The sequence below is a fragment of the Eleutherodactylus coqui genome, chromosome 9, assembly GCF_035609145.1.
Source record: "Eleutherodactylus coqui strain aEleCoq1 chromosome 9, aEleCoq1.hap1, whole genome shotgun sequence".
Lineage (NCBI taxonomy): Eukaryota > Metazoa > Chordata > Amphibia > Anura > Eleutherodactylidae > Eleutherodactylus > Eleutherodactylus coqui.
Genome location: NC_089845.1, coordinates 173,134,029 through 173,158,986, shown reverse-complemented (window position 1 = coordinate 173,158,986; position 24,958 = coordinate 173,134,029). Strand labels below are relative to the sequence as shown.

Sequence of the window (24,958 nt, the reverse complement as noted above, 5' to 3'; positions counted from 1 at the left end):
ACATACATTAGTTCTCCTGTACTGATCCTGTATTATACTCCAGAGCTGCACTCACTATTCTGCTGGTGGAGTCACTGTGTACATACATTAGTTCTCCTGTACTGATCCTGAGTTACATCCTGTATTATACTCCAGAGCTGCACTCACTATTCTGCTGGTGGAGTCACTGTGTACATACATTACTTATCCTGTACTGCTCCTGAGTTCCATCCTGTATTATACCCCAGAGCTGCACTCACTATTCTGCTGGTGGAGTCACTGTGCACATACATTACTTATCCTGTACTGCTCCTGAGTTACATCCTGTATTATACTCCAGAGCTGCACTCACTATTCTGCTGGTCGAGTCACTGTGTACATACATGACTTATCCTGTACTGCTCCTGAGTTACATCCTGTATTATACTGCAGAGCTGCACTCACTATTCTGCTGGTGGAGTCACTGTGTACATACATTACTTGTCCTGTATTATACTCGAGAGCTGCACTCACTATTCTGCTGGTGGAGTCACTGTGTACATACAGTGCTTATCCTGCATTATACTCCAGAGCTGCACTCACTATTCTGCTGGTGGAGTCACTGTGTACATACATTACTTATCCTGTACTGATCCTGAGTTACATCCTGTATTATCCTCCAGAGCTGCACTCCCTATTCTGCTGGTGGAGTTGATCTGGATTATGGTTTTCTCCAGCAGGTTTCGGGGTATTTTGTAGCTTCCTAATTGTATAGTGTGTACACATCATCGAGCAGATTAGACACAAGCGATCAGTCTCATATCCAAAATGGCTCTTCTGGTAGAAACATCCAGACAGGCCCTTTTATTGAAAAGGATAACACCTGCCCTTTATGGGCGTTTAACAGATTACATCAGTAACATATATATATTCTTATTCGCTGGGTTATATAGAATCTCCCGCCTCCCTACCCACCCTTCCTCATGTCCGCCATAGTGTGGACTTTGTCTTCTTTAGCATGCAGACAACCTTAAGGAATTCTGTGTAGTTGACAAATCATTGTTTAAATAGATTGTGTGGGGAGTGGAAGGGGGCTAGGTAAACACTCAGTGTTGAACACAGATATACAGTTTTTTAAACTTGTCAGGTACCCCCCTTGGCTACCCTATGACGTCAATGTACACGTGTAGATCAAAACTACCACCAGGGGTCTCTCTTCTCGCTCTAGCATAATGTTACAATACTAGTAGCGTGCACAGGTACGCACGGCGTGGGACTCCCTAATCTTCACCCACACCAATGTCCCTCCTGGAGATAGCCCCGAAGGTGGACACGTCCAGGCCGCCTCACCCTGACCCTACACTACCTAGTGACAAGACTGGAAGGAACCGCCGTACCTATGCAGAAAACAAGGATAGACCAACATGACAGGATAACCACAAAACACAGACTGAGTTGGATCGAGATAAAGTATCTATTGGGGGTAACCTCATTATCCTCAATGCTGTCTGACAGGATGTGGAGGAGCATAAGGGCTTTACTAAGGCACACTCCCCTGTCCAATTACCCTCCAGGCGGGTCCTCTACCTCATGTCTCCACAAAGCCAGTAAACGTCTCCTAAGGACTGAACCTGATTCTGGATCCATTCCCCTCCTATCGTACCGTAGGAGGAACAATACCCGTTGGTGAGTTCCCCAAAATCTCCCTCTACCCTGCCTAATTGCCTGGCAGGTGTAGTTTCCAGGGTAGTCAGTAATACTCTCTCCGGTGCAAAACACTTAAGTAGTTATAGAGTATTCCTTCTTCCACTTCTCACGGACAGTGTAATTAGCGGAAATGTTCGTGAAGAGACTAATAAACCTCTCTTCAGCATCTACAGGGAGATTTGGGGGGACCATCCCCGAGTGTAGTCGGCCACTACCGCACACGCAACAGTTAAGACTTGTTGCTCCTGTTAGCATTGTACCTCATCAACTCCAACCAGAGATTCTGGTCAGAGTAGCCAGTCGCTACTGTCAAGGTGTCCTCAAAAGGTAGGGTCGGCTATGATCATCATGTTCGTCAAGGTCTTTATCTTACGGCGGAGGGGGTTAATTATGGGCACGGGACTAAGTGAACGCTTCCATTCGGGAGCATCTACCAAATCCCTTATTTTAAACTTCCCTAAGGGATCTGTCCTCCCGTACCGGTATGTCCCCAGACTAAGTCCCCCCGTCCCCCGGGCTTGGATCTCCCATGGTTAATGTAACAACCGCATTAAAACCAAGCAACATACTAAGTTCAGCCTTCCAATACCTGCTGTCCTTATTATTCTCAAGGAGGGTTATACGACTGATTAGGGATTTCCCGCTCTTATCTTTCTTATTTAAGGCACTTCGCGGTTTGTAGGACCAGTCTGTTCCTGTGTTCCATCCCACTAATCCCCAATAACGGCAGTCTTTTCCCCAGACGTTATCAGTGGCGCGAACATACAATATTGTATTCCCCGGGTATATAAGTCATATAACCAGCTGGACTGAGCTAAATCTGGCCTGCGGTGGGATCTTGCGCCTAGACACGGGACCACAGTACAATAGTCGAAGGAATATGCGGCTACTTGAGCATTGGACGAGTTATACTAGAAGGTAACCATACCCTCATATTCTTCCGACTAAGGATTCCAGTTGCCACCCTCCTCTCTCACTAGCCCTAACCAGAGTAATGTCTCTGGCACAACTAAGACTGGTCTCCCGGATCTGAAGCTTTCTTACAGTATGAAGCATGGATCCATGTAAGTCTTTCGGCTAGTTTCACAGCTGTGGCAGTAGTCAGAAGCACCTGGTAGGGGCCATCAAATCGGGGCTCAAGAGGGTGCTTCCTGAGGAACTTCTTGACGCACACCCAATCCCCAGGCTGCAAGATGTGTCCCAGTGTCTGCCTCTGAGTCTGGAAGAGAACACCTGTGCATAGGCTTTGGTTAGTTCTTTAACAACGGAAATCACATAATTAGTCAACACATCAGATTGTAATTGTAACTACTGAGGATGGTAACGACCTAGCCTTGGGGCTAGCCCAAACAATCTCGTAGGGAGATAATGCATAATCCCCCCTGGGTTCATATCTAACACTAAATAGGGCTATTGGATGGCAGTCTTTCCAAAGTGGCGTCATTTTTAAGTATCTTACTTTTTAGCGTGCCACTAAGTCTCTCCACCTTTCCACTACACTAAAGGTGGTACAGTATGTAAAAGGCCTGGGATACACCCAGAGCAGACATGACATGTTACATTCACCTGCGAAGTTTATACCTCTGTCTGACTCTGAATCACTTCTGGTACCCCATATTCACAGTTTACCTCGTTCATGAGCTTCTTTGCGGTTACCTACTTGTTTGCCTTGGTAACAGGGTCGGCCTCCAACCTGCAAAGACATCAACAACAACAAGCACGTATTCATACTTCCCAACAAGTGGGAGCTGAACGTAGTCAATTTGCAATCCCTGAAATGGGTAGAGTGGTCTAGGCAAGTGTGATGTGGCAAATTTACTTCTGCCCTGTCTCACCCATGGCATAGATCATGCTAAACTGGACAAATGATGCAGCAGCTACAGAGAACCCAGAAGTCGCCCATCCTCTTTCAAGCGTCGTCGTCATTGCTGCTTTACTAGGTGGGTCTTTCCGTCCATCAGCTGGGCCATCATGGGATACAGGAATTGTTGTGGGCAAGTGCTGTTGACTGTTCACCACACGCTGTCCTGTTTCTGCTGCTCCCATATTAGTCCATTTATCCTTTCCTTCCTTGCTGGCTTGTAACTGTAAAAGTCTTTAGCATATCAAAGTCCAAAGTTTTTACCACCGACTCATGCCGTCAGTATCTTTTCTTCTTTCTTCCACGGCTTGAGGGCCGCTGCCTTTGCTATGCTGTCAGCGAGGGTGTCGTCTCTCGCCTCTCCAGTGTAGGAATAGGTGCGAACTCTCAACTTTGTCAGGTAGAAGTAGGGCCTCCATGCGACTCTGTACCGCTGCACCATTCTCAATTGGTTTTCCTGCTAAGGTAAAAACTGTCTGGCTTCCATATTGGGCCGTAATCATGAGCTATGCCAAATGCATACCAGGAGTCAGTGTAAAGGGTTGCCGTCTTACCTCTCGCCACTCTACTCGCCTCAGTGAGGGCCTTCAATTCCGCTTCTTGTACTGTGACATGCGGAGGCAGAGCTTCTGCTTCTAGGACATCTTGTTGTGTGACCACTGCATATCCGGTGTGGAGTCATCAATCCTCACCCTGGTACCATCTGCAAAAAGCTCAACATATGCATTATCAACAGGGGTTCTGGTAACTGCATACCTGCAGTTTCTTACTGAATTAGTACTAAATAATCGTGCTGATGTTCTATTTCACATGGCTCGGAATCTTGTAGCACAAAATCATTTACTTCCTTTTTATCTTATTTCATTTATTTATTTATTTTTAAAAGCCCAATAGCTAATCTACAACACCTAGATCATCTATGACCCAGATCACCTATGCCTCCCCCCTTTTGAACCAGAATACTCAATGGAGAAAAGAGTAATTGCGTTCAAACTAGTAAACCAAGAGGCACAAAAACAAGCACTTTGTAGGTCAAGGTGACATTGTATGCAGCGAAGTCTGAGCGAAAATATCCTTTAGATTTTTTTTTTTTTTTCCTTCAGGTCGCAGTTAGCATTTTTTAACACAAGGGGGCGCAACACAAGTCAAATTTTACGTCACCCAGTGTAATAGTATTTCAGGGAAAGTCCAGCGTTTAACTTTTACTCTCCTGTGGAATATAATTATAGCTTCAGTGTAGACTGACACTAGAATATACAAAAGACTTAAGGAAAACTAAAGAATACGGATGAATTAACATCCTACTCTGGGCAATTCAGTCCCTCTTTCTTCACATAAAAAGTAAAATTACTTCATCAAATTGCGTGAAAAAGTTTGCTGGGTGACTATAGGGAAATTATTCCATCTGTAGGAGCCTTCCATAACATCATCTGTCTGAGCATCCATTGTAGAAGCAGGCAGTGGAAAACAGAGCCCCTGGGAACATGAGAGAGCGTCCCCTGTCATGTATTCCTGGCCTCTGTCCCCCATGCATCAACTCCAATCTTCCATACACTATAAACCAGCTTAGTCATCTACTATGTCCCAAGCTGCATCTTCACAAAGGTTTGTTTCCCTGAACTTATCACACATCCAAAGTGGCCAGATCTTGGAGCGTAACAAAGTCTGGTCAAACAAAACCTTACTTCAGACAATCATGATGTTAGCACTGGATACAGTGGCATTGGGGAATATAGGCCTCCCAAGTGCAGCAAAATGGCCGCCAGAGGCAGAAAGGGGCGGGGCTACAAATCTCCCAGGTGAGGTAAAATGGCCGCTGGAGGAGGAAGGGGCGGGGCCAGGTCCTGTCCCGGATGGGGAGGGACCGGAAGTAACATCACACACCCTGAAAGTGAACACATGGGGGGAAGTAACTTCAGGGTGGGGGCAGGGCTCACCACATTTACTGCAGAGTCACACTATGTGGGGTTGTAAACATTGCAAGTGCGGCCGCCATTACAGGGAGGGGCTGTAGTCAACACAAAGGCATTACATTGTTCATTAGCAATACACATACCTCACTACATGCTTTACTTTCTTGAATCTCTTAACTACGTTATACCAAAAAACTAGCTAAAAACACCTTTCTTTCTGCTGGGCTTCCTGCTCATCTTCTGAAAACTTTCTACAATCTATCTTACCATACTCATTTCTGCTTATCTGTCCATAACCTGACATTTCTTTGTAAAACGTTTCTACATGTTTTGCATATTCCAAAACATCCTGTACTGATCCCTCATTCTATTCTACCTGCTTATTCTATCCTATCCGAAGTTTCTGGACACAATAAAACTCCTCTTGTAAAATCTGCTTTCTTCAAATCCTTCCAATATAACCTCTCTTTCCCACTCAGATTACAATGCACATTAATTCTACAAAATACAAGACAACGGGAACGGAAGGGTTAATTGAGAAAAGCTTTCAGTCCACTCTCTTATCAGCAACCCTCCCCCAATAATAAACACTGCACATTCTTTCTATAATACCAAACAGACGGGATTACTGGAGAATACTCACAACGGCTCAAGGTATATATCTCATCTACCTTTATATCAACCCACCGTCTACTAGTAATCCCCAAGAGCACTCCTTGTACACGATCTAGACAGGACATTTAGCTATACACAGAGACTGACGATTATTTTCAATGACCAAAACCTCAACAATATTCTGGAGACATCAGCCGTGACACCACGGCTATATTCCCGCGTATATACCTTTTCACATATGAGAACATAACACACTCAATCATACAGGTAAATATGCGTATCATAAATCTTCCTAACCTCACACTAGTTTCCTAGGAGTAAGTGTCTCTCCGGCGTGCTCCCTCAGACTTAAACAGCCGAGTCCGCCCTTCTGACACATTAACCCTCACAGAATTTGTCTCTTGGTCTTGTATACACAATTTTTAACCGTCTCAGACATAATATACACAGCATACAAAATACCCCTTAAGCAGGTTAAAACGGTGGGGGTTTTTTTCCGAGTAAGAAAGAACTATATTACCTGCCTTTCATTGATTTATCACTCTGGATCAGAAACAGGCAGAATAGCAAGTTAGAAATCAGCTCACATCGGTAGATTTTCATAAAGCAATCTTACCGTGTTCTGTAGATTTTCGGGCCCCTGAGTTCTGCGTGCTATCTGCCGATCTCTGTATTTTTCCAGAATGAAAGAAATCAAAATCTCTAACTCGGTCCACCCACAAGGACGCCACTGATCTGGATTATGGTTTTCTCCAGCAGGTTTCAGGGTATTTTGTAGCTTCCTAATTGTATAGTGTGCACACATCATCGAGCAGATTAGACACAAGCGATCAGTCTCATATCCAAAATGGCTCTCCTGGTAGAAACATCCAGACAGGCCCTTTTATTGAAAAGGATAACACCTGCCCTTTATGGGCGTTTAACAGATTACATCAGTAACATATATATATTCTTATTCGCTGGGTTATATAGAATCTCCCGCCTCCCTACCCACCCTTCCTCACGTCCGCCATAGTGTGGACTTTGTCTTCTTTAGCATGCAGACAACCTTAAGGAATTCTGTGTAGTTGACAAATCATTGTTTAAATAGATTGTGTGGGGAGTGGAAGGGGGCTAGGTAAACACTCAGTGTTGAACACAGATATACATATAACACTATGACCTTTAACTCTTAGAGGCTTCTTATGCAATTCCTATGTACTTAGCTAACATTATATCATACATCCTTCACCATCCATTGTCTAGCAAATACCATGATTAGATTGTGTGTCCATTAAACTCCACAGGGCCAAAAGTCATTACAACAGCATAATACATTTGGTTTATACAAATCGATAGACATTTTATACTGACTAATCATCATGTCGATCACAGAGTCACTGTGTACATACATTACTTATCCTGTACTGCTCCTGAATTACATCCTGTATTATCCTCCAGAGCTGCACTCTCTATTCTGCTGGTGGAGTCACTCTGTACATACATTACTTATCCTGTAGTGATGCTGAGTTACACCCTGTATTATACTCCAGAGCTGCGCTCACTATTCTGCTGGTGGAGTCACTGTGTACATACATTACTTATCCTGTAGTGATGCTGAGTTACAGCCTGTATTATACTCCAGAGCTGCACTCACTATTCTGCTGGTGGAGCCACTGTGTACATACATTACTTATCCTGTACTGCTCCTGAGTTACATCGTGTAATATACTCCAGAGCTGCCCTCACTATTCTGCTGGTGGAGTCACTGTGTACATACGTTACTTATCCTGTACTGGCCCTGCGTTGCATCCTGTATTATACCCCAGAGCTGCACTCACTATTGTGCTGGTGGAGTCACTGTGTACATACATTACTTATCCTGTACTGATCCTGAGTTACATCCTGTATTATACTCCAGAGCTGCACTCACTATTCTGCTGGTGGAGTCACTGTGGACATACATTACTTATCCTGTACTGATCCTGAGTTACATCCTGTATTATACTCCAGAGCTGCGCTCACTATTCTGCTGGTGGAGTCCCTGAGTACATACATTACTTATCCTGTACTGCTCCTGAGTTACATCCAGTATTATACCCCAGAGCTGCACTCACTATTCTGCTGGTGGAGTCACTGTGTACATACATTACTTATCCTGTACTGCTCCTGAGTTACATCCAGTATTATACCCCAGAGCTGCACTCACTATTCTGCTGGTGGAGTCACTGTGTACATACATTACTTATCCTGTACTGATCCTGAGTTACATCCTGTATTATACCCCAGAGCTGCACTCACTATTCTGCTGGTGGAGTCACTGTGTACATACATTACTTATCCTGTACTGCTCCTGAGTTACATCCAGTATTATACCCCAGAGCTGCACTCACTATTCTACTGGTGGAGTCACTGTGTACATACATTACTTATCCTGTACTGATCCTCAGTTACATACTGTATTATACTCCAGAGCTGCGCTCACTATTCTGCTGGTGGAGTCACTGTGTACATACATTACTTATCCTGTACTGATCCTCAGTTACATACTGTATTATACTCCAGAGCTGCACTCACTATTCTGCTGGTGGAGTCACTGTGTACATATATTACTTATCCTGTACTGATCCTGAGTTACATCCTGTATTATACACCAGAGCTGCACTCACTATTGGGCTGCTGGAGTGACTGTGTACATACATTACTTATCCTGTACTGCTCCTGAGTTACATCCAGTATTATACCCCAGAGCTGCACTCACTATTCTGCTGGTGGAGTCACTGTGTACATACATTACTTATCCTGTACTGCTCCTGAGTTACATCCAGTATTATACCCCAGAGCTGCACTCACTATTCTGCTGGTGGAGTCACTGTGTACATACATTACTTATCCTGTACTGCTCCTGAGTTACATCCAGTATTATACCCCAGAGCTGCACTCACTATTCTGCTGGTGGAGTCACTGTGTACATACATTACTTACCCTGTACTGATCCTGAGTTACATAATGTATTATACCCCAGAGCTGCACTCACTATTCTGCTGGTGGAGTCACTGTGTACATACATTACTTATCCTGTACTGCTCCTGAGTTACATCCAGTATTATACTCCAGAGCTGCACTCACTATTCTGCTGGTGGGGTCACTGTGTACATACATTACTTATCCTGTACTGATCCTGAGTTACATCCTGTATTATACTCCAGAGCTGCACTCACTATTCTGCTGGTGGGGTCACTGTGTACATACATCTTGTAATCCCTGTCTCTTCCCTCTGCAGATAACAGAACGTACCACTTTCAGGCTGAAGATGAGCAGGATTATATAGCGTAAGTTGGCCCGACCCCGTTGACTAGAATGCGGTCTGTCCTGCCCCTGCAGCGTGCTGCGCTGTCTCCTCTCTCCGCCTCCTCACGGACCCCTGATGCCCATGTGATCCGTTACGCATCACAGCTGAGAATTTCCTGCCTGAACAGCAAGCTGATACATTTGTGTGCAGCGATACAATGTAACAAGTGTATAGGCATCTGCTGTTACTGCAGCAGACCTCCCGCTCTGACAGGTTGTCTCGGTGACCTTGTGACTGTTTTTTTTCTTTTTGACAGATGGATTTCGGTTTTAACAAATAGCAAAGAGGAAGCCCTTAATATGGCGTTCCACGACGGTCAGAGCGCCGGAGAGAGCAGCCTGGAGGACCTGACCAAAGCCATTATCGAGGACGTGCAGAAGACGCCCGGAAACTATGCTTGCTGTGATTGTGGATCAGCAGGTGTGTTCTCACCGGGAACACGAGTCTTGTTCATCACTGGGGGTGTAGAATAGGGGTTCACAAGGCTGCCAGTTATATGGGCAGGCCATGTCGCCTCTGCCTGCCCACTGAAGGCCAAGTGAGAGGAGAGATCTGGGAGATGCGATGGCAAGTCTTCAGGCTGAGAGCTGTCGCTCTGCAGGCAGCGGCCGGGCTGAGAGCTGTCGCTCTGCAGGCAGCGGCCGGGCTGAGAGCTGTCGCTCTGCAGGCAGCGGCCGGGCTGAGAGCTGTCGCTCTGCAGGCAGCGGCCGGGCTGAGAGCTGTCGCTCTGCAGGCAGCGGCCGGGCTGAGAGCTGTCGCTCTGCAGGCAGCGGCCGGGCTGAGAGCTGTCGCTCTGCAGGCAGCGGCCGGGCTGAGAGCTGTCGCTCTGCAGGCAGCGGCCGGGCTGAGAGCTGTCGCTCTGCAGGCAGCGGCCGGGCTGAGAGCTGTCGCTCTGCAGGCAGCGGCCGGGCTGAGAGCTGTCGCTCTGCAGGCAGCGGCCGGGCTGAGAGCTGTCGCTCTGCAGGCAGCGGCCGGGCTGAGAGCTGTCGCTCTGCAGGCAGCGGCCGGGCTGAGAGCTGTCGCTCTGCAGGCAGCGGCCGGGCTGAGAGCTGTCGCTCTGCAGGCAGCGGCCGGGCTGAGAGCTGTCGCTCTGCAGGCAGCGGCCGGGCTGAGAGCTGTCGCTCTGCAGGCAGCGGCCGGGCTGAGAGCTGTCGCTCTGCAGGCAGCGGCCGGGCTGAGAGCTGTCGCTCTGCAGGCAGCGGCCGGGCTGAGAGCTGTCGCTCTGCAGGCAGCGGCCGGGCTGAGAGCTGTCGCTCTGCAGGCAGCGGCCGGGCTGAGAGCTGTCGCTCTGCAGGCAGCGGCCGGGCTGAGAGCTGTCGCTCTGCAGGCAGCGGCCGGGCTGAGAGCTGTCGCTCTGCAGGCAGCGGCCGGGCTGAGAGCTGTCGCTCTGCAGGCAGCGGCCGGGCTGTGAGCTGTCGCTCTGCAGGCAGCGGCCGGGCTGAGAGCTGTCGCTCTGCAGGCAGCGGCCGGGCTGAGAGCTGTCGCTCTGCAGGCAGCGGCCGGGCTGAGAGCTGTCGCTCTGCAGGCAGCGGCCGGGCTGAGAGCTGTCGCTCTGCAGGCAGCGGCCGGGCTGAGAGCAGAATGCTACCAGTTCACTCGGTGACAAGAAGGGGATTTGCTCTGGATCAGATACTGTGGGGCTCCCACCTCTGTGCGGACGCATGCAGTAAGGTTTGGTTGAGGCGCTGGTTGAGGTCCTATGTCATGGCTTATAATTAGGATTTTAAGAGTCCATCACCCTGGCTGTCATCTATGTGATGATAGATTTACATCGCACCGTACGAATGCATCTGATCTGACCCCAGACTGGACAAACCCCAAGAGCTCCGTGAGGAGGAGTAGACCCCCCGCCCCGTGAGGAGGAGTAGACCACCCCCTAGTGAGGAGGAGTAGATCCCTCGATCCCCCTGTAAGGAGGGGTAGATCCCCCGATCCCTCTGTAAGGGGGGGGGGGTAGATCCCCCCATAAGGAGGGGTAGATCCCCTGTTAGGAGGGGTAGACCCCCCCCCCCCCCGCCCCGTGAGGAGGAGTAGATCCCGCGATCCCCCTGTAAGGGTGGGGTAGATCCCCCATGAGGAGGGGTAGACACCTCTCACCCGTGTGGAGGAGTAGATCCTCTGTGAGGAGGAGTAGATCCACACAGGATCTGGCAGGAACATTAGTGAGCTGCTGCCTAAAACCAAAGATTTTACCAAGGCCAATGACACCCGGGCGAGTGCGATATCGTGTCGTGATGTGTGACAAGCTGGCAGCAAGCGCTCCGTCCCCTGGCAGCCCCCACGTGTGTCCTTCACAGCAGTGAGTTGTGACGCTCTTTATAACCGCCCTCCTCCAGTGGAATCACAGGTAAATGGCAATGCGTGTTCTAAACTCAACCTCCACTTTAACCCCTTCCCGCCCTGTGATGTATGCTGACTTACTGTAGTGTGTTAGTGATTGTGCAGAGGCACCGCAGCTGTGTCCACCCAGTCACCACTCAGCCAGTGGGGATACCTCTCAGAGGATTGACCAGGTAAGGCCCCCTGTCCACGGACGTGTATTCGCCGGCGAATGACGCCGGCCGACGCTTTCCAGAGCATTGCTATAGAGAGCGCCGGCCCCTGTCCACGAGCCAAGAATCATTGCGATTCTTCGCTCGCAGCGGGCAATTTGCGGCATGCTGCAAATTGCCCCGATTCATCTGTCTCATGTCTTCGGTACTACACAGTGCAGTCATGGGGAGCCAGTGGACTGCTGTAGTTGTCCGTGTATAAGATAAGAGATTATTCACTGCAGTGCAGAGGTATTGCAGTGCATCATCCGAGTGAAATAAAACTAAAATAATCCCTTGCACATTTATAACCCTATTAGGCTCGCTCACACGGGCGTTCGGCAACGCACGGCCATTTTATTTTCGCTTTCAGACGCAGTTGTCTGCAGCCAATGGCTGGGTTTAGCACACTCATCAGTATAAGATGTGAATGGAAACACTGGGAGCAATATAGCGCAATTAGCTCAGCGCTGAAAATGCCTCTTTGTGAGGGAGGCCTCAGGCAGCGGTTCATTTATAGCCACTCGGACAAGAAAATGACCATTTTTATCCCACACTATTCAAGAAAAATAAGCAAATCCAAAATCCAGTTTTTGCTCATTCCACCTGCCAGAAGATGGCATCAAACAATGGTAGGCGGGTACGGTGGCATCTCCAGCTCGGCCCGCGCATGGCTCTGGCAGTGGAGGAATCAGAAGTTCTGGGTCTTTGATCGCAGCGACGCCTAAAATCACTTGGTTTCCTAAAAAGGTTTCCATTGAGCAAATGTGCAAAAACTTAGAATAAATGATAGAATTATGATGTAATCGCACCAGTCCTGTGACCCATGTGGCACGCTGTGGGACAATGAGGAATAACGTGGAGATGAAAGCACCCAAAAATCACCATGTCCTTACGGGGCCAAATCAGTCTCTGATCGCTGCAAAACCGCATGGAGGGAAGATCGCTAGTAGTATCAGCACATGAGGCGCTGCCCGATGCAGAGCTGGACGCCAGATCCAACCTGGTGTCAACTATAAATGTGTCAGTCCAGGGGGGCCGTATCCCCTCCTCACAAGCCTCTGTGGTGGTGGACAGCAACGCAGCCAGCAGAAAATCATAATTTTTGACGCAAATCTCTTTTTGTGCACAAATTAGCCACTTTATACACCAGTTTCTGGTGTTAAAGGTTTTCTCAAGGCCCCTTTTATGTTTTGAGTCGGTGTTCGCGGGCTGCGAGGAGAAGCGGACCGCGATCACATCACAATTTGTTATACTGTGAGATTTGGCGCTCCTCTGATTGGTTCTACAATTGCACCAAGTGATGGCGCTCTCCAGCCGGCCCACGTCACCCTATAATCACTGACATTACTGTTGCTTTTGTTTGGCGCTCTCGGTTTGCGGCGCCCTCTGATTACGGAGCACTTTATTATTTGCACATTTTTTTTCTGTAGAATACAAGGCGATTGCAGATAATTAGAAGGTTACCTAAATGTGAGAGCGAGGCGTTCCTTCAGCAAGATGGGGGTCATTTTCACTGCTAGAATAACCATAACATAATTAGCCTTGCAGCAGAATGCTATGGGGGGGTTATTCCTATGGAAGCTGTACCCACGGAAAGCACAGTCTGTACTGCAGACGGCAGATCACCTGCTTTGGGGGAACTGTGGCCTGTAGTGTAGAGCCGGCAGATCACATGTTATGGGGGGGCATGCGGTCTGTAGCGGAGAGCGGGCAGATCACATGTTATGGGGGGGCATGCGGTCTGTAGCGGAGAGCGGGCAGATCACATGTACCCACGGAAAGCACATTCTGTACTGCAGAGCCGGCAGATCACCTGTTATGGAGAAAGTGTGGTATGTAGCGTAGAGCAGGTAGATCACATATTATGGGGGAAGTGTGGTATGTAGCGTAGAGCAGGTAGATCACGTGTTATGGGGGAAGTGTGGTATGTAGCGTAGAGCAGGTAGATCACGTATTATGGGGGAAGTGTGGTATGTAGCGTAGAGCAGGTAGATCACATGTTACGAGGGACGTGCGGTCTGTACTGCAGAGCGGGCAAATCACATGTTACGGGGGATGTGCGGTCTGTAGCGTAGAGCAGGTAGATCACGTGTTATGGGAGAAGTGTGGTACGTAGCGTAGAGCAGGTAGATCACGTGTTACGGGGGACATGCGGTCTGTACTGCAGAGCGGGCAGATCACGTGTTATGGGGGATGTGCGGTCTGTAGCGTAGAGCAGGTAGGTCACGTGTTACGGGGTGCGGTCTGTAGCAGAGAGCGGGCAGATCACATTTTACAGGGGACGTGCGATTTGTAGCGGAGAGCGGGCAGATCACATGTTATGGGGGACACGCAGTCTGTAGCGTAGAGCAGATAGATCACGAGTTACGGGCGACGTACGGTCTGTAGCAGAGAGTGGGCAGATCAAATGTTACGGGGGACATGCGGTCTGTAGAAGAGAGCCGGCAGATCACATGTTAAAATATGCGGTCTGTAGCGGAAAGCAGGCAGATCACATGTTACGGGGGACTTACGGTCTGTAGCGGAGAGCGGGCAGATCACATGTACCCACGGAAAGCACATTCTGTACTGCAGAGCCGGCAGATCACGTGTTATGGGGGAAGTGTGGTATGTAGCGTAGAGCAGGTAGATCACATGTTACGGTGGACGTGCGGTCTTTAGCGGAGAGCGGGCAGATCCCGTGTTACGGGGGACGTACGGTCTGTAGCGGAAAGCGGGCAGATCACATGTTACGGGGGACGTGCGGTCTGTAGCGGAGAGCGGGCAGATCACATGTTACGGTGGACGTGCGGTCTGTAGCGGAGAGCGGGCAGATCATGTTACGGTGGACGTGCGGTCTTTAGCGGAGAGCGGGCAGATCCCATGTTACGGGGGACGTACGGTCTGTAGCGGAAAGCGGGCAGATCACATGTTACGGGGGATGTGCGGTCTGTAGCTTAGAGCAGGCAGATCACATGTTATGGGGGATGTGCGGTCTGTAGCGTAGAGCAGGTAGATCACATGTTACGGGGGATGTGCGGTCTGTAGCGGAGAGCGGGAAGCTCACATGTTACGGTGGACGTGCGGTCTGTAGCGGAGAGCGGGCAGATCACATGTTACAGGGGATGTGCGGTCTAGCGTAGAGCAGGTGGATCACGTGTTAGGGGGGACGTGCGGTCTGTAGCAGAGAGCGGGCAGATCACATGTTACAGGGGACGTGCAGTCTGTACTGCAGAGCAGGCAGATCACATGTTATGGGGGATGTGCGGTCTGTAGCGTAGAGCAGGTAGATCACGTGTTACAGGGGACGTGCGGTCTGTAGTGGAGAGCGGGCAAATCACATGTTACAGGGGATGTGCGGTCTGTAGCGGAGAGCGGGCAGATCACATGTTATGGGGGGACACGCGGTCTGTAGCAGAGAGCAGGTAGATCACATGTTACAGGGGACATGCGGTCTGTACTGCAGAGTGGGCAGATCACATGTTACGGGGGACGTGCGGTCTGTAGCGTAGAGCAGGTAGATCACGTGTTTCAGGGGACGTGCGGTCTGTACTGCAGAGCGGGCAGATCACATGTTATGGGGGACGTGCGGTCTAGCGGAAAGCTGGCAGATCACATGTTACGGGGGACATGCGGTCTAGCGGAGAGCGGGCAGATCACATGTTACGGTGGATGTGCGGTCTGTAGCGGAAAGCGGGCAGATCACATGTTACGGGGGACGTGCGGTCTGTAGCGGAGAGCGGGCAGATCCCATGTTACGGGGGACGTGCGGTCTGTAGCGGAGAGCAGGCAGATCACATGTTAAGGGGGAGGTGCGGTCTGTAGCGGAAAGCTGGCAGATCACATGTTACGGGGGACATGCGGTCTGTAGCGGAGAGCGGGCAGATCACATGTTACGGGGGACATGCGGTCTGTAGCGGAGAGCAGGCAGATCACATGTTACGGTGGACGTGCGGTCTGTAGCGGAGAGCGGGCAGATCACATGTTACGGTGGACGTGCGGTCTTTAGCGGAGAGCGGGCAGATCCCATGTTACGGGGGACGTACGGTCTGTAGCGGAAAGCGGGCAGATCACATGTTACGGGGGACGGGCGGTCTGTAGCGGAGAGCAGGCAGATCACATGTTAAGGGGGACGTGCGGTCTGTAGCGGAGAGCAGGCAGATCACAAGTTACGGGGGACTTGCGGTCTGTAGCGGAGAGCCGGCTGATCACATGTTATGGGGGACTTGCGGTCTGTAGCGGAGAGCCGGCTGATCACATGTTACGGGGGACTTGCGGTCTGTAGCGGAGAGCGGGCAGATCACATATCACGGGGGACGTACGGTCTGTAGCGGAGAGCGGGCAGATCACAAGTTATGGGGGACGTGCGGTCTGTAGCGGAGAGCGGGCAGATCACGTTACTCAGTCACCCCATGTGATGCACTGTGCTGATGGTCGCTGCAGCCTGCGGCACAGTGACGTCTCTTAGGCCTGCAGTATATTCTACCAGCTATCAGAAGTGAAGGTCCAACCCCAAAGGGATTTTCATTTTTTTAAAACAAATTTCCTATGAAAATAAAAAAAAATGTAAAAATTCCGTTTTTCGCAGCAGATGGTAAAAAGAAATAAAGCAGAATGGGTGTTTACTCATCTGTAAATATCAAACAATGCAAATATTGTGTCCGCGCCGGGGGAGCGCCCGTAGGGGAAATGCAGGATTGTGGATTTGTATCTCTTCCCCAAAAACACAGAAGAAAGATCAAAATGTCTTGTGTTCCCCATCTGAGCAGCAGCTCGCCCCACAATACACACGGCCCCGCGCAGTGAGGGGGGTAGACGCCGGCATGGTAGTACGCCATAGTCAGGGAAGGCTCAGGAGTGAAGGGGTTAGGCCCTCTGCTTGCTGTCAGTGAAGTACTTTTGGTTTTGCGACAATAGTATCCTGTTCAGACAATCTGCCGTTATGTGGCCTCCAGGCCGATACATTTTTCGTGCACTGATACATTGTAGCAAACCACATAGACAGAAGAGAGACTGTGCTGCATAACCAGCAGAGTGCAGGAGCCAGGATGTCTATGTAGGCAGCCAGGACACGATGGTTATAGGGGTCCCAACTCCACTCATGGCGACCTGCAGTAATAATGTGGCCCCGTGATTCAGAGTATCAGCGGGGCCCCAGCAGACATCCTAACAATAGGCCGTTCCTTAGTATCATGGGAAGACCCCTCTCAGCGTGCTCTCTGTTCCCACGTGTGTCTGCTGCCACCTGCTGGATGACACTCATTCTGCAGCTGTTGGACCTTGATGCGTTGCCTGAGGAGTCACAGTATTTCCTGCACCACAACCCCTGATTCTAAGTACTAACGAAGCGCTAATACACAGAACATGCATGTGAAGCGATGCCCACTCCACCCCACCCCGGCTGTCTCATTGGTCAAGTATGATGATCACAAATGCCTACAATTCGCCCTCGCCCCCATGCTTTACACTGCAGCTCTGATATACATGTTGCTTGCAGTCTAGAAGCACCAGTTTACCTGCAGGTTACCAACATGATTCTAAGTGATCCTGGATTAGACTGTGAGGGTCTTGGTGCCAGCCGGCACCCCCATCATCCACGCTTTCCTCGTTTTTACACCTTTGGTGTTTCTTCCCACAGATCCAACCTGGCTGTCCACCAACCTGGGAATACTAACCTGTATAGAATGTTCCGGCATCCACAGGGAAATGGGGGTTCACATCTCTAGGATCCAGTCTCTGGAACTAGACAAGTTAGGCACTTCTGAACTCTTGGTGAGTAGTAGTATTGGTGCTGGGGGGACGATGTCAAGGGATACGGGTCAGCGAGCTGCACTGCCCTAAGCGCCCCTGCTCAGGGAACTTGTGAGACCACAAGGGGTACTGACATTAACCCCTTGACTGTCTTAGATAACCAGAGATTTGGGGTATTAACCCAACAGCAGAATAGCGAGTGCAGCTCTGCAGTATAATACAAGATATGTAATGTATGTACACAGTGACTCCACCAGCAGAATAGTGAGTGCTGCTCTGGAGTGTAATACAGGATGTAACTCAGGATCAGTACAGGATATGTAATGTATGTATAATACAGGATAAGTAATGCTGTACATGGTGACTCCACCAGCAGAATAGTGAGTGCAGCTCTGGAGTATAATACAGGATGTAACTCAGGAGCAGTACAGGATAAGTAATGTATGTACACAGTGACTCCAGCAGCAGAATAGTGAGTGCAGCTCTGGGGTATAATACAGGATGTAACTCAGGATCAGTACAGGATAAGTAATGTATGTACACAGTGACTCCACCAGCAGAATAGTGAGTGCAGCTCTGGGGTATAATACAGGATATAACTCAGGATCAGTACAGGATAAGTAATGTATGTACACAGTGACTCCACCAGCAGAATAGTGAGTGCAGCTCTGGAGTATAATACAGGATGTAACTCAGGAGCAGTACAGGATAAGTAATGTATGTACACAGTGACTCCACCAGCAGAATAGTGAGTGCAGCTCTGGAGTATAATACAGGATGTAACTCAGGAGCAGTACAGGATAAGTAATGTATGTACACAGTGACTCCACCAGCAGAATAGTGAGTGCAGCTCTGGGGTATAATACAGGATGTAACTCAGGGTCAGTACAGGATAAGTAATATATGTACACAGCGACTCCAACAACAAAATAGTGAGTGCAGCTCTGGAGTATAATACAGGATGTAACTCAGGATCAGTACAGGATAAGTAATGTATGTACACAGTGACTCCACCAGCAGAATAGTGAGTGCAGCTCTAGAGTATAATACAGGATGTAACCCAGGGTCAGTACAGGATAAGTAATGTATGTATACAGTGACTCCACCAGCAGAATAGGGATGCAGCTCTGGAGTATAATACAGGATGTAACTCAGGATAAGTAATGTATGTATACAGTGACTCCACCAGCAGAATAGGGATGCAGCTCTGGAGTATAATACAGGATGTAACTCAGGATCAGTACAGGATAAGTAATGTATGTACACAGTGACTCCACCAGCAGAATAGTGAGTGCAGCCCTGGAGTATAATACAGGATGTAACTCAGGAGCTGTACAGAATAAGTAATGTATGTACACAGTGACTCCACCAGCAGAATAGTGAGTGCAGCTCTGGAGTATAATACAGGATGTAACTCTGCATCAGTACAGGATAAGTAATATATGTACACAGTGACTCCACCAGCAGAATAGTGAGTGCAGCTCTGGGGTATAATACAGGATGTAACTGAGGATCAGTACAGGATAAGTAATGTATATACACAGTGACTCCACCAGCAGAATAGTGAGTACAGCTCTGGAGTATAATACAGGATGTAACTCAGGATCAGTACAGGATCAGTAATGTATGTACACAGTGACTCCACCAGCAGGATAGTGAGTGCAGCTCTGGGGTATAATACAGCATGTAACTCAGGATCAGTACAGAATAAGTAATGTATGTATACAGTGACTCCACCAGCAGAATAGTGAGTGCAGCTCTGGAGTATAATACAGGATGTAACTCAGGAGCAGTACAGGATAAGTAATGTATGTACACAGTGACTCCACCAGCAGAATAGTGAGTGCAGCTCTGGGGTATAATACAGGATGTAACTCAGGATCAGTACAGAATAAGTAATGTATGTATACAGTGACTCCACCAGCAGAATAGTGAGTGCAGCTCTGGGGTATAATACAGGATGTAACTCAGGGTCAGTACAGGATATGAAGCAAAAAGCAAAGAGTCCCACCTTATATTCTTGTGCTGTAACCTCAATTCCGCAGACAAGTATACTCACAAGCCATTGCCATCCAGCTACTTCTGGCTTTGATTAGACGCAAAACAATCCATTTGCAGGAGTCCAGCTTATTGTGAGAAAAACTTGCTTTTTATTTTCTTTAGTGCTTGAATGATACAGAGAACGCGTTTCGGTTATGAAACCTTGTTCACCTCTGACTTACAAAACTGTTGCACGAACCTTTAAAAAGCTTAGTGAAGATTAGTGAATTAAAAACACATGCAGTTAACCCTTATGGCAATCAGTTACTTCAGTTCCCAAAGTTCGTCCCTCCTGCAGGAACTCACTCTGATTAGTTATCATACATATTATATCAAATGGCATATAGAATAAAATATTCCTGCATTGCATATTCCAATAAATACAAAATAACATATGATCAATTCAATCTTAGTTGCAGAAGCGCGATATACCCTCCGACAGCAGCAACAAATTTAGTCATAGACTATTATCATGGACCAGTACCAAGGTGACATATAATGTTCAAAATCATTGCATTATACAATTACAACACAATGGAATCATATTGGAATCAGTGTATATTACTTAGTGGATGTTATTTACCAAGGCTAGTAGATGTATAGAAGGTCTGTTTTATAATTCATTCCCGTTGGGAATCTTGTATTTAAATTCAAGATCCAGAACGCCTCCCTTTTAAACACTCTTTCCGGGCTGACCGTTCCTTTCTTTTTATTTATAACCTTTTCCATTCCAAAAAATGAGAAAGTGTTTAGATTTCCTTTATGTATATCACAGAAATGTTTCACCACACCCGAACTATTTACATTATTTTTTCTAATGTTACGGATGTGTTCATTGATTCGAGTTTTTAACTTACGTGTGGTACAACCTATATAGTTCAAATTACACTCTCTACATTGAATCATATATACTACATTGGTAGTATTGCAATTGATATAGTTACGGATTTTAAACTCTTTATTATTGCTGCTGTCAGAAAAGGTCTCCCTTCTATCAGCCAAGTGACAGGCGGTACATCTAGAATTACCGCAGCGGAAAAAACCTTGAAATTTCAACCACTGCGGTTTTCCCAGACTAGAGGAAAAATTACTAGGTGCTATTAGATCTCCCAAATTTTTACTTTTTTTTGCAACACATTTGATTCCCTCATTTAATATTTCGTCAACAGTATCATCCTGTCTTAAAACAGGCAAAAATTTGAAAAAGATTTTTTTAATTTCATAAAAATTTCTGCTATATGCCGTGGAAAAAACTATTCCCTTATTAATTTTTCCTTTTTTATTTTTACATTTATCTCTAAGTAACTCCTCTCTATTGACTGCTTCTATTTTTGTACATGCCTCCTTTAATAATGACTGTTTGTAACCTCTCTGATACAACCTATTTTTAATATCTATTTTTGCTGTATTAAATGAAAAACCATCCGAGCAGGATCTTTTAGCACGTATAAGTTCTCCTACAGGAATAGCTTTAATAGTATGTCTGGGGTGACCACTATTTGCGTGCAATATGGTATTGCCTGCTGTCGTTTTTCTGTATAATTTGGTCTCAATTCCTTTAGTACAACTACCTTTTAAGGTTAAATCCAGGAATGGTACCTCCTTCTCATTATATGTCACAACGAACTGTAAGTTAGCAGAATTATTATTGATATAATTTTCAAACTGACTAACTTGTTCACACACCTCATTTTGTGCTGGGCCTTTATTCCAAATAATTATTATATCGTCAATGTATCTCGCATACCACATCATGCGGCCAGCAAAGGGGTTATTATGACTGAAAATAAAAGAATCTTCCCACCAACTCATAAAGAGATTGGCTATCACCGGAGAAAATTTAGACCCCATCGGGGCTCCAGAAATTTGCAAAAAAAATTGTTGATCAAAAGAGAAAAAGTTATGGGTTAGCAAAAATTCCGTAGATAGCAAAATAAATTCCTTCAGCTCATTATTGTAATTGCTAAAATTCTGTAAATGAAAACGTACTGCTTCCATGGCCGCATGATGTGGTATGCAAGAATAAAGATCCTTGACATCACACAAAATCCAGCACAAATCATCATTCCACTTCATATGTTGTAATTTTTGTATTACATGTTTGCTATCCCTCAAAAAACCTGGGGTTCTATATACTAACGGTTGCAGGGATCGGTCCACCCACGAACTTAAATGCTCACAGGGTGAGCCGATCCCTGCAACTATCGGTCGTAATGGAGGTGGAAATATTCCCTTATGGATTTTGGGAAGACCATGGAATAAAGCCATAACAGGATTTGAGGGAGACAAATATGAAATAGTTTTATCATCTAAGATGCCAAATTCTTTGCCTATATGCAATAATCTGTCAAGTTCTTTTAAACAGCCTTGTAACGGGTTGATATCAATTTTTTTATATATATCATTATTGTTCAATATTTTTTTGACAAGATTTGCATAAAGGTCAGAATCTAGCAACACTATATTGCCACCCTTATCAGATTTGTGTATCACTAAATCTTTATTATCCATGAGTTCCTTCAGACCGATTCTCTCTTTTGTAGTGAGATTATCTTTCTTCTTTTTTCTATGTAAATTGGTTTCTTTGATTTTAAACAGTTCTTTCTCCATGGCTAATTGGTTAATAGAAAGAATGTGAATAAGATCGATTTCCATGTTCCAAACCCAAGCTTCTATCCACTGAGTGCTAGAACAAAACACATGGATGACTTTCAATTAGCCATGGAGAAAGAACTGTTTAAAATCAAAGAAACCAATTTACATAGAAAAAAGAAGAAAGATAATCTCACTACAAAAGAGAGAATCGGTCTGAAGGAACTCATGGATAATAAAGATTTAGTGATACACAAATCTGATAAGGGTGGCAATATAGTGTTGCTAGATTCTGACCTTTATGCAAATCTTGTCAAAAAAATATTGAACAATAATGATATATATAAAAAAATTGATATCAACCCGTTACAAGGCTGTTTAAAAGAACTTGACAGATTATTGCATATAGGCAAAGAATTTGGCATCTTAGATGATAAAACTATTTCATATTTGTCTCCCTCAAATCCTGTTATGGCTTTATTCCATGGTCTTCCCAAAATCCATAAGGGAATATTTCCACCTCCATTACGACCGATAGTTGCAGGGATCGGCTCACCCTGTGAGCATTTAAGTTCGTGGGTGGACCGATCCCTGCAACCGTTAGTATATAGAACCCCAGGTTTTTTGAGGGATAGCAAACATGTAATACAAAAATTACAACATATGAAGTGGAATGATGATTTGTGCTGGATTTTGTGTGATGTCAAGGATCTTTATTCTTGCATACCACATCATGCGGCCATGGAAGCAGTACGTTTTCATTTACAGAATTTTAGCAATTACAATAATGAGCTGAAGGAATTTATTTTGCTATCTACTGAATTTTTGCTAACCCATAACTTTTTCTCTTTTGATCAACAATTTTTTTTGCAAATTTCTGGAGCCCCGATGGGGTCTAAATTTTCTCCGGTGATAGCCAATCTCTTTATGAGTTGGTGGGAAGATTCTTTTATTTTCAGTCATAATAACCCCTTTGCTGGCCGCATGATGTGGTATGCGAGATACATTGACGATATAATAATTATTTGGAATAAAGGCCCAGCACAAAATGAGGTGTGTGAACAAGTTAGTCAGTTTGAAAATTATATCAATAATAATTCTGCTAACTTACAGTTCGTTGTGACATATAATGAGAAGGAGGTACCATTCCTGGATTTAACCTTAAAAGGTAGTTGTACTAAAGGAATTGAGACCAAATTATACAGAAAAACGACAGCAGGCAATACCATATTGCACGCAAATAGTGGTCACCCCAGACATACTATTAAAGCTATTCCTGTAGGAGAACTTATACGTGCTAAAAGATCCTGCTCGGATGGTTTTTCATTTAATACAGCAAAAATAGATATTAAAAATAGGTTGTATCAGAGAGGTTACAAACAGTCATTATTAAAGGAGGCATGTACAAAAATAGAAGCAGTCAATAGAGAGGAGTTACTTAGAGATAAATGTAAAAATAAAAAAGGAAAAATTAATAAGGGAATAGTTTTTTCCACGGCATATAGCAGAAATTTTTATGAAATTAAAAAAATCTTTTTCAAATTTTTGCCTGTTTTAAGACAGGATGATACTGTTGACGAAATATTAAATGAGGGAATCAAATGTGTTGCAAAAAAAAGTAAAAATTTGGGAGATCTAATAGCACCTAGTAATTTTTCCTCTAGTCTGGGAAAACCGCAGTGGTTGAAATTTCAAGGTTTTTTCCGCTGCGGTAATTCTAGATGTACCGCCTGTCACTTGGCTGATAGAAGGGAGACCTTTTCTGACAGCAGCAATAATAAAGAGTTTAAAATCCGTAACTATATCAATTGCAATACTACCAATGTAGTATATATGATTCAATGTAGAGAGTGTAATTTGAACTATATAGGTTGTACCACACGTAAGTTAAAAACTCGAATCAATGAACACATCCGTAACATTAGAAAAAATAATGTAAATAGTTCGGGTGTGGTGAAACATTTCTGTGATATACATAAAGGAAATCTAAACACTTTCTCATTTTTTGGAATGGAAAAGGTTATAAATAAAAAGAAAGGAACGGTCAGCCCGGAAAGAGTGTTTAAAAGGGAGGCGTTCTGGATCTTGAATTTAAATACAAGATTCCCAACGGGAATGAATTATAAAACAGACCTTCTATACATCTACTAGCCTTGGTAAATAACATCCACTAAGTAATATACACTGATTCCAATATGATTCCATTGTGTTGTAATTGTATAATGCAATGATTTTGAACATTATATGTCACCTTGGTACTGGTCCATGATAATAGTCTATGACTAAATTTGTTGCTGCTGTCGGAGGGTATATCGCGCTTCTGCAACTAAGATTGAATTGATCATATGTTATTTTGTATTTATTGGAATATGCAATGCAGGAATATTTTATTCTATATGCCATTTGATATAATATGTATGATAACTAATCAGAGTGAGTTCCTGCAGGAGGGACGAACTTTGGGAACTGAAGTAACTGATTGCCATAAGGGTTAACTGCATGTGTTTTTAATTCACTAATCTTCACTAAGCTTTTTAAAGGTTCGTGCAACAGTTTTGTAAGTCAGAGGTGAACAAGGTTTCATAACCGAAACGCGTTCTCTGTATCATTCAAGCACTAAAGAAAATAAAAAGCAAGTTTTTCTCACAATAAGCTGGACTCCTGCAAATGGATTGTT

General features: G+C 45.9%; 1 protein-coding gene across 4 annotated transcripts in view; it reads left to right on the top strand.

Annotated features, from left to right (window-relative positions):
* Positions 1 to 24,958, top strand: part of ASAP1 (ArfGAP with SH3 domain, ankyrin repeat and PH domain 1) — a 403,335-nt gene that overhangs the window by 338,884 nt on the left and 39,493 nt on the right. For all 4 annotated transcript variants that reach the window (XM_066578799.1, XM_066578798.1, XM_066578796.1 and 1 more), the window contains 3 exons: positions 9,317 to 9,365; positions 9,642 to 9,805; positions 17,537 to 17,670. In XM_066578799.1, the coding sequence (XP_066434896.1) occupies positions 9,317 to 9,365; positions 9,642 to 9,805; positions 17,537 to 17,670 (347 nt within the window). The remainder of the gene's footprint in view (positions 1 to 9,316; positions 9,366 to 9,641; positions 9,806 to 17,536; positions 17,671 to 24,958) is intronic.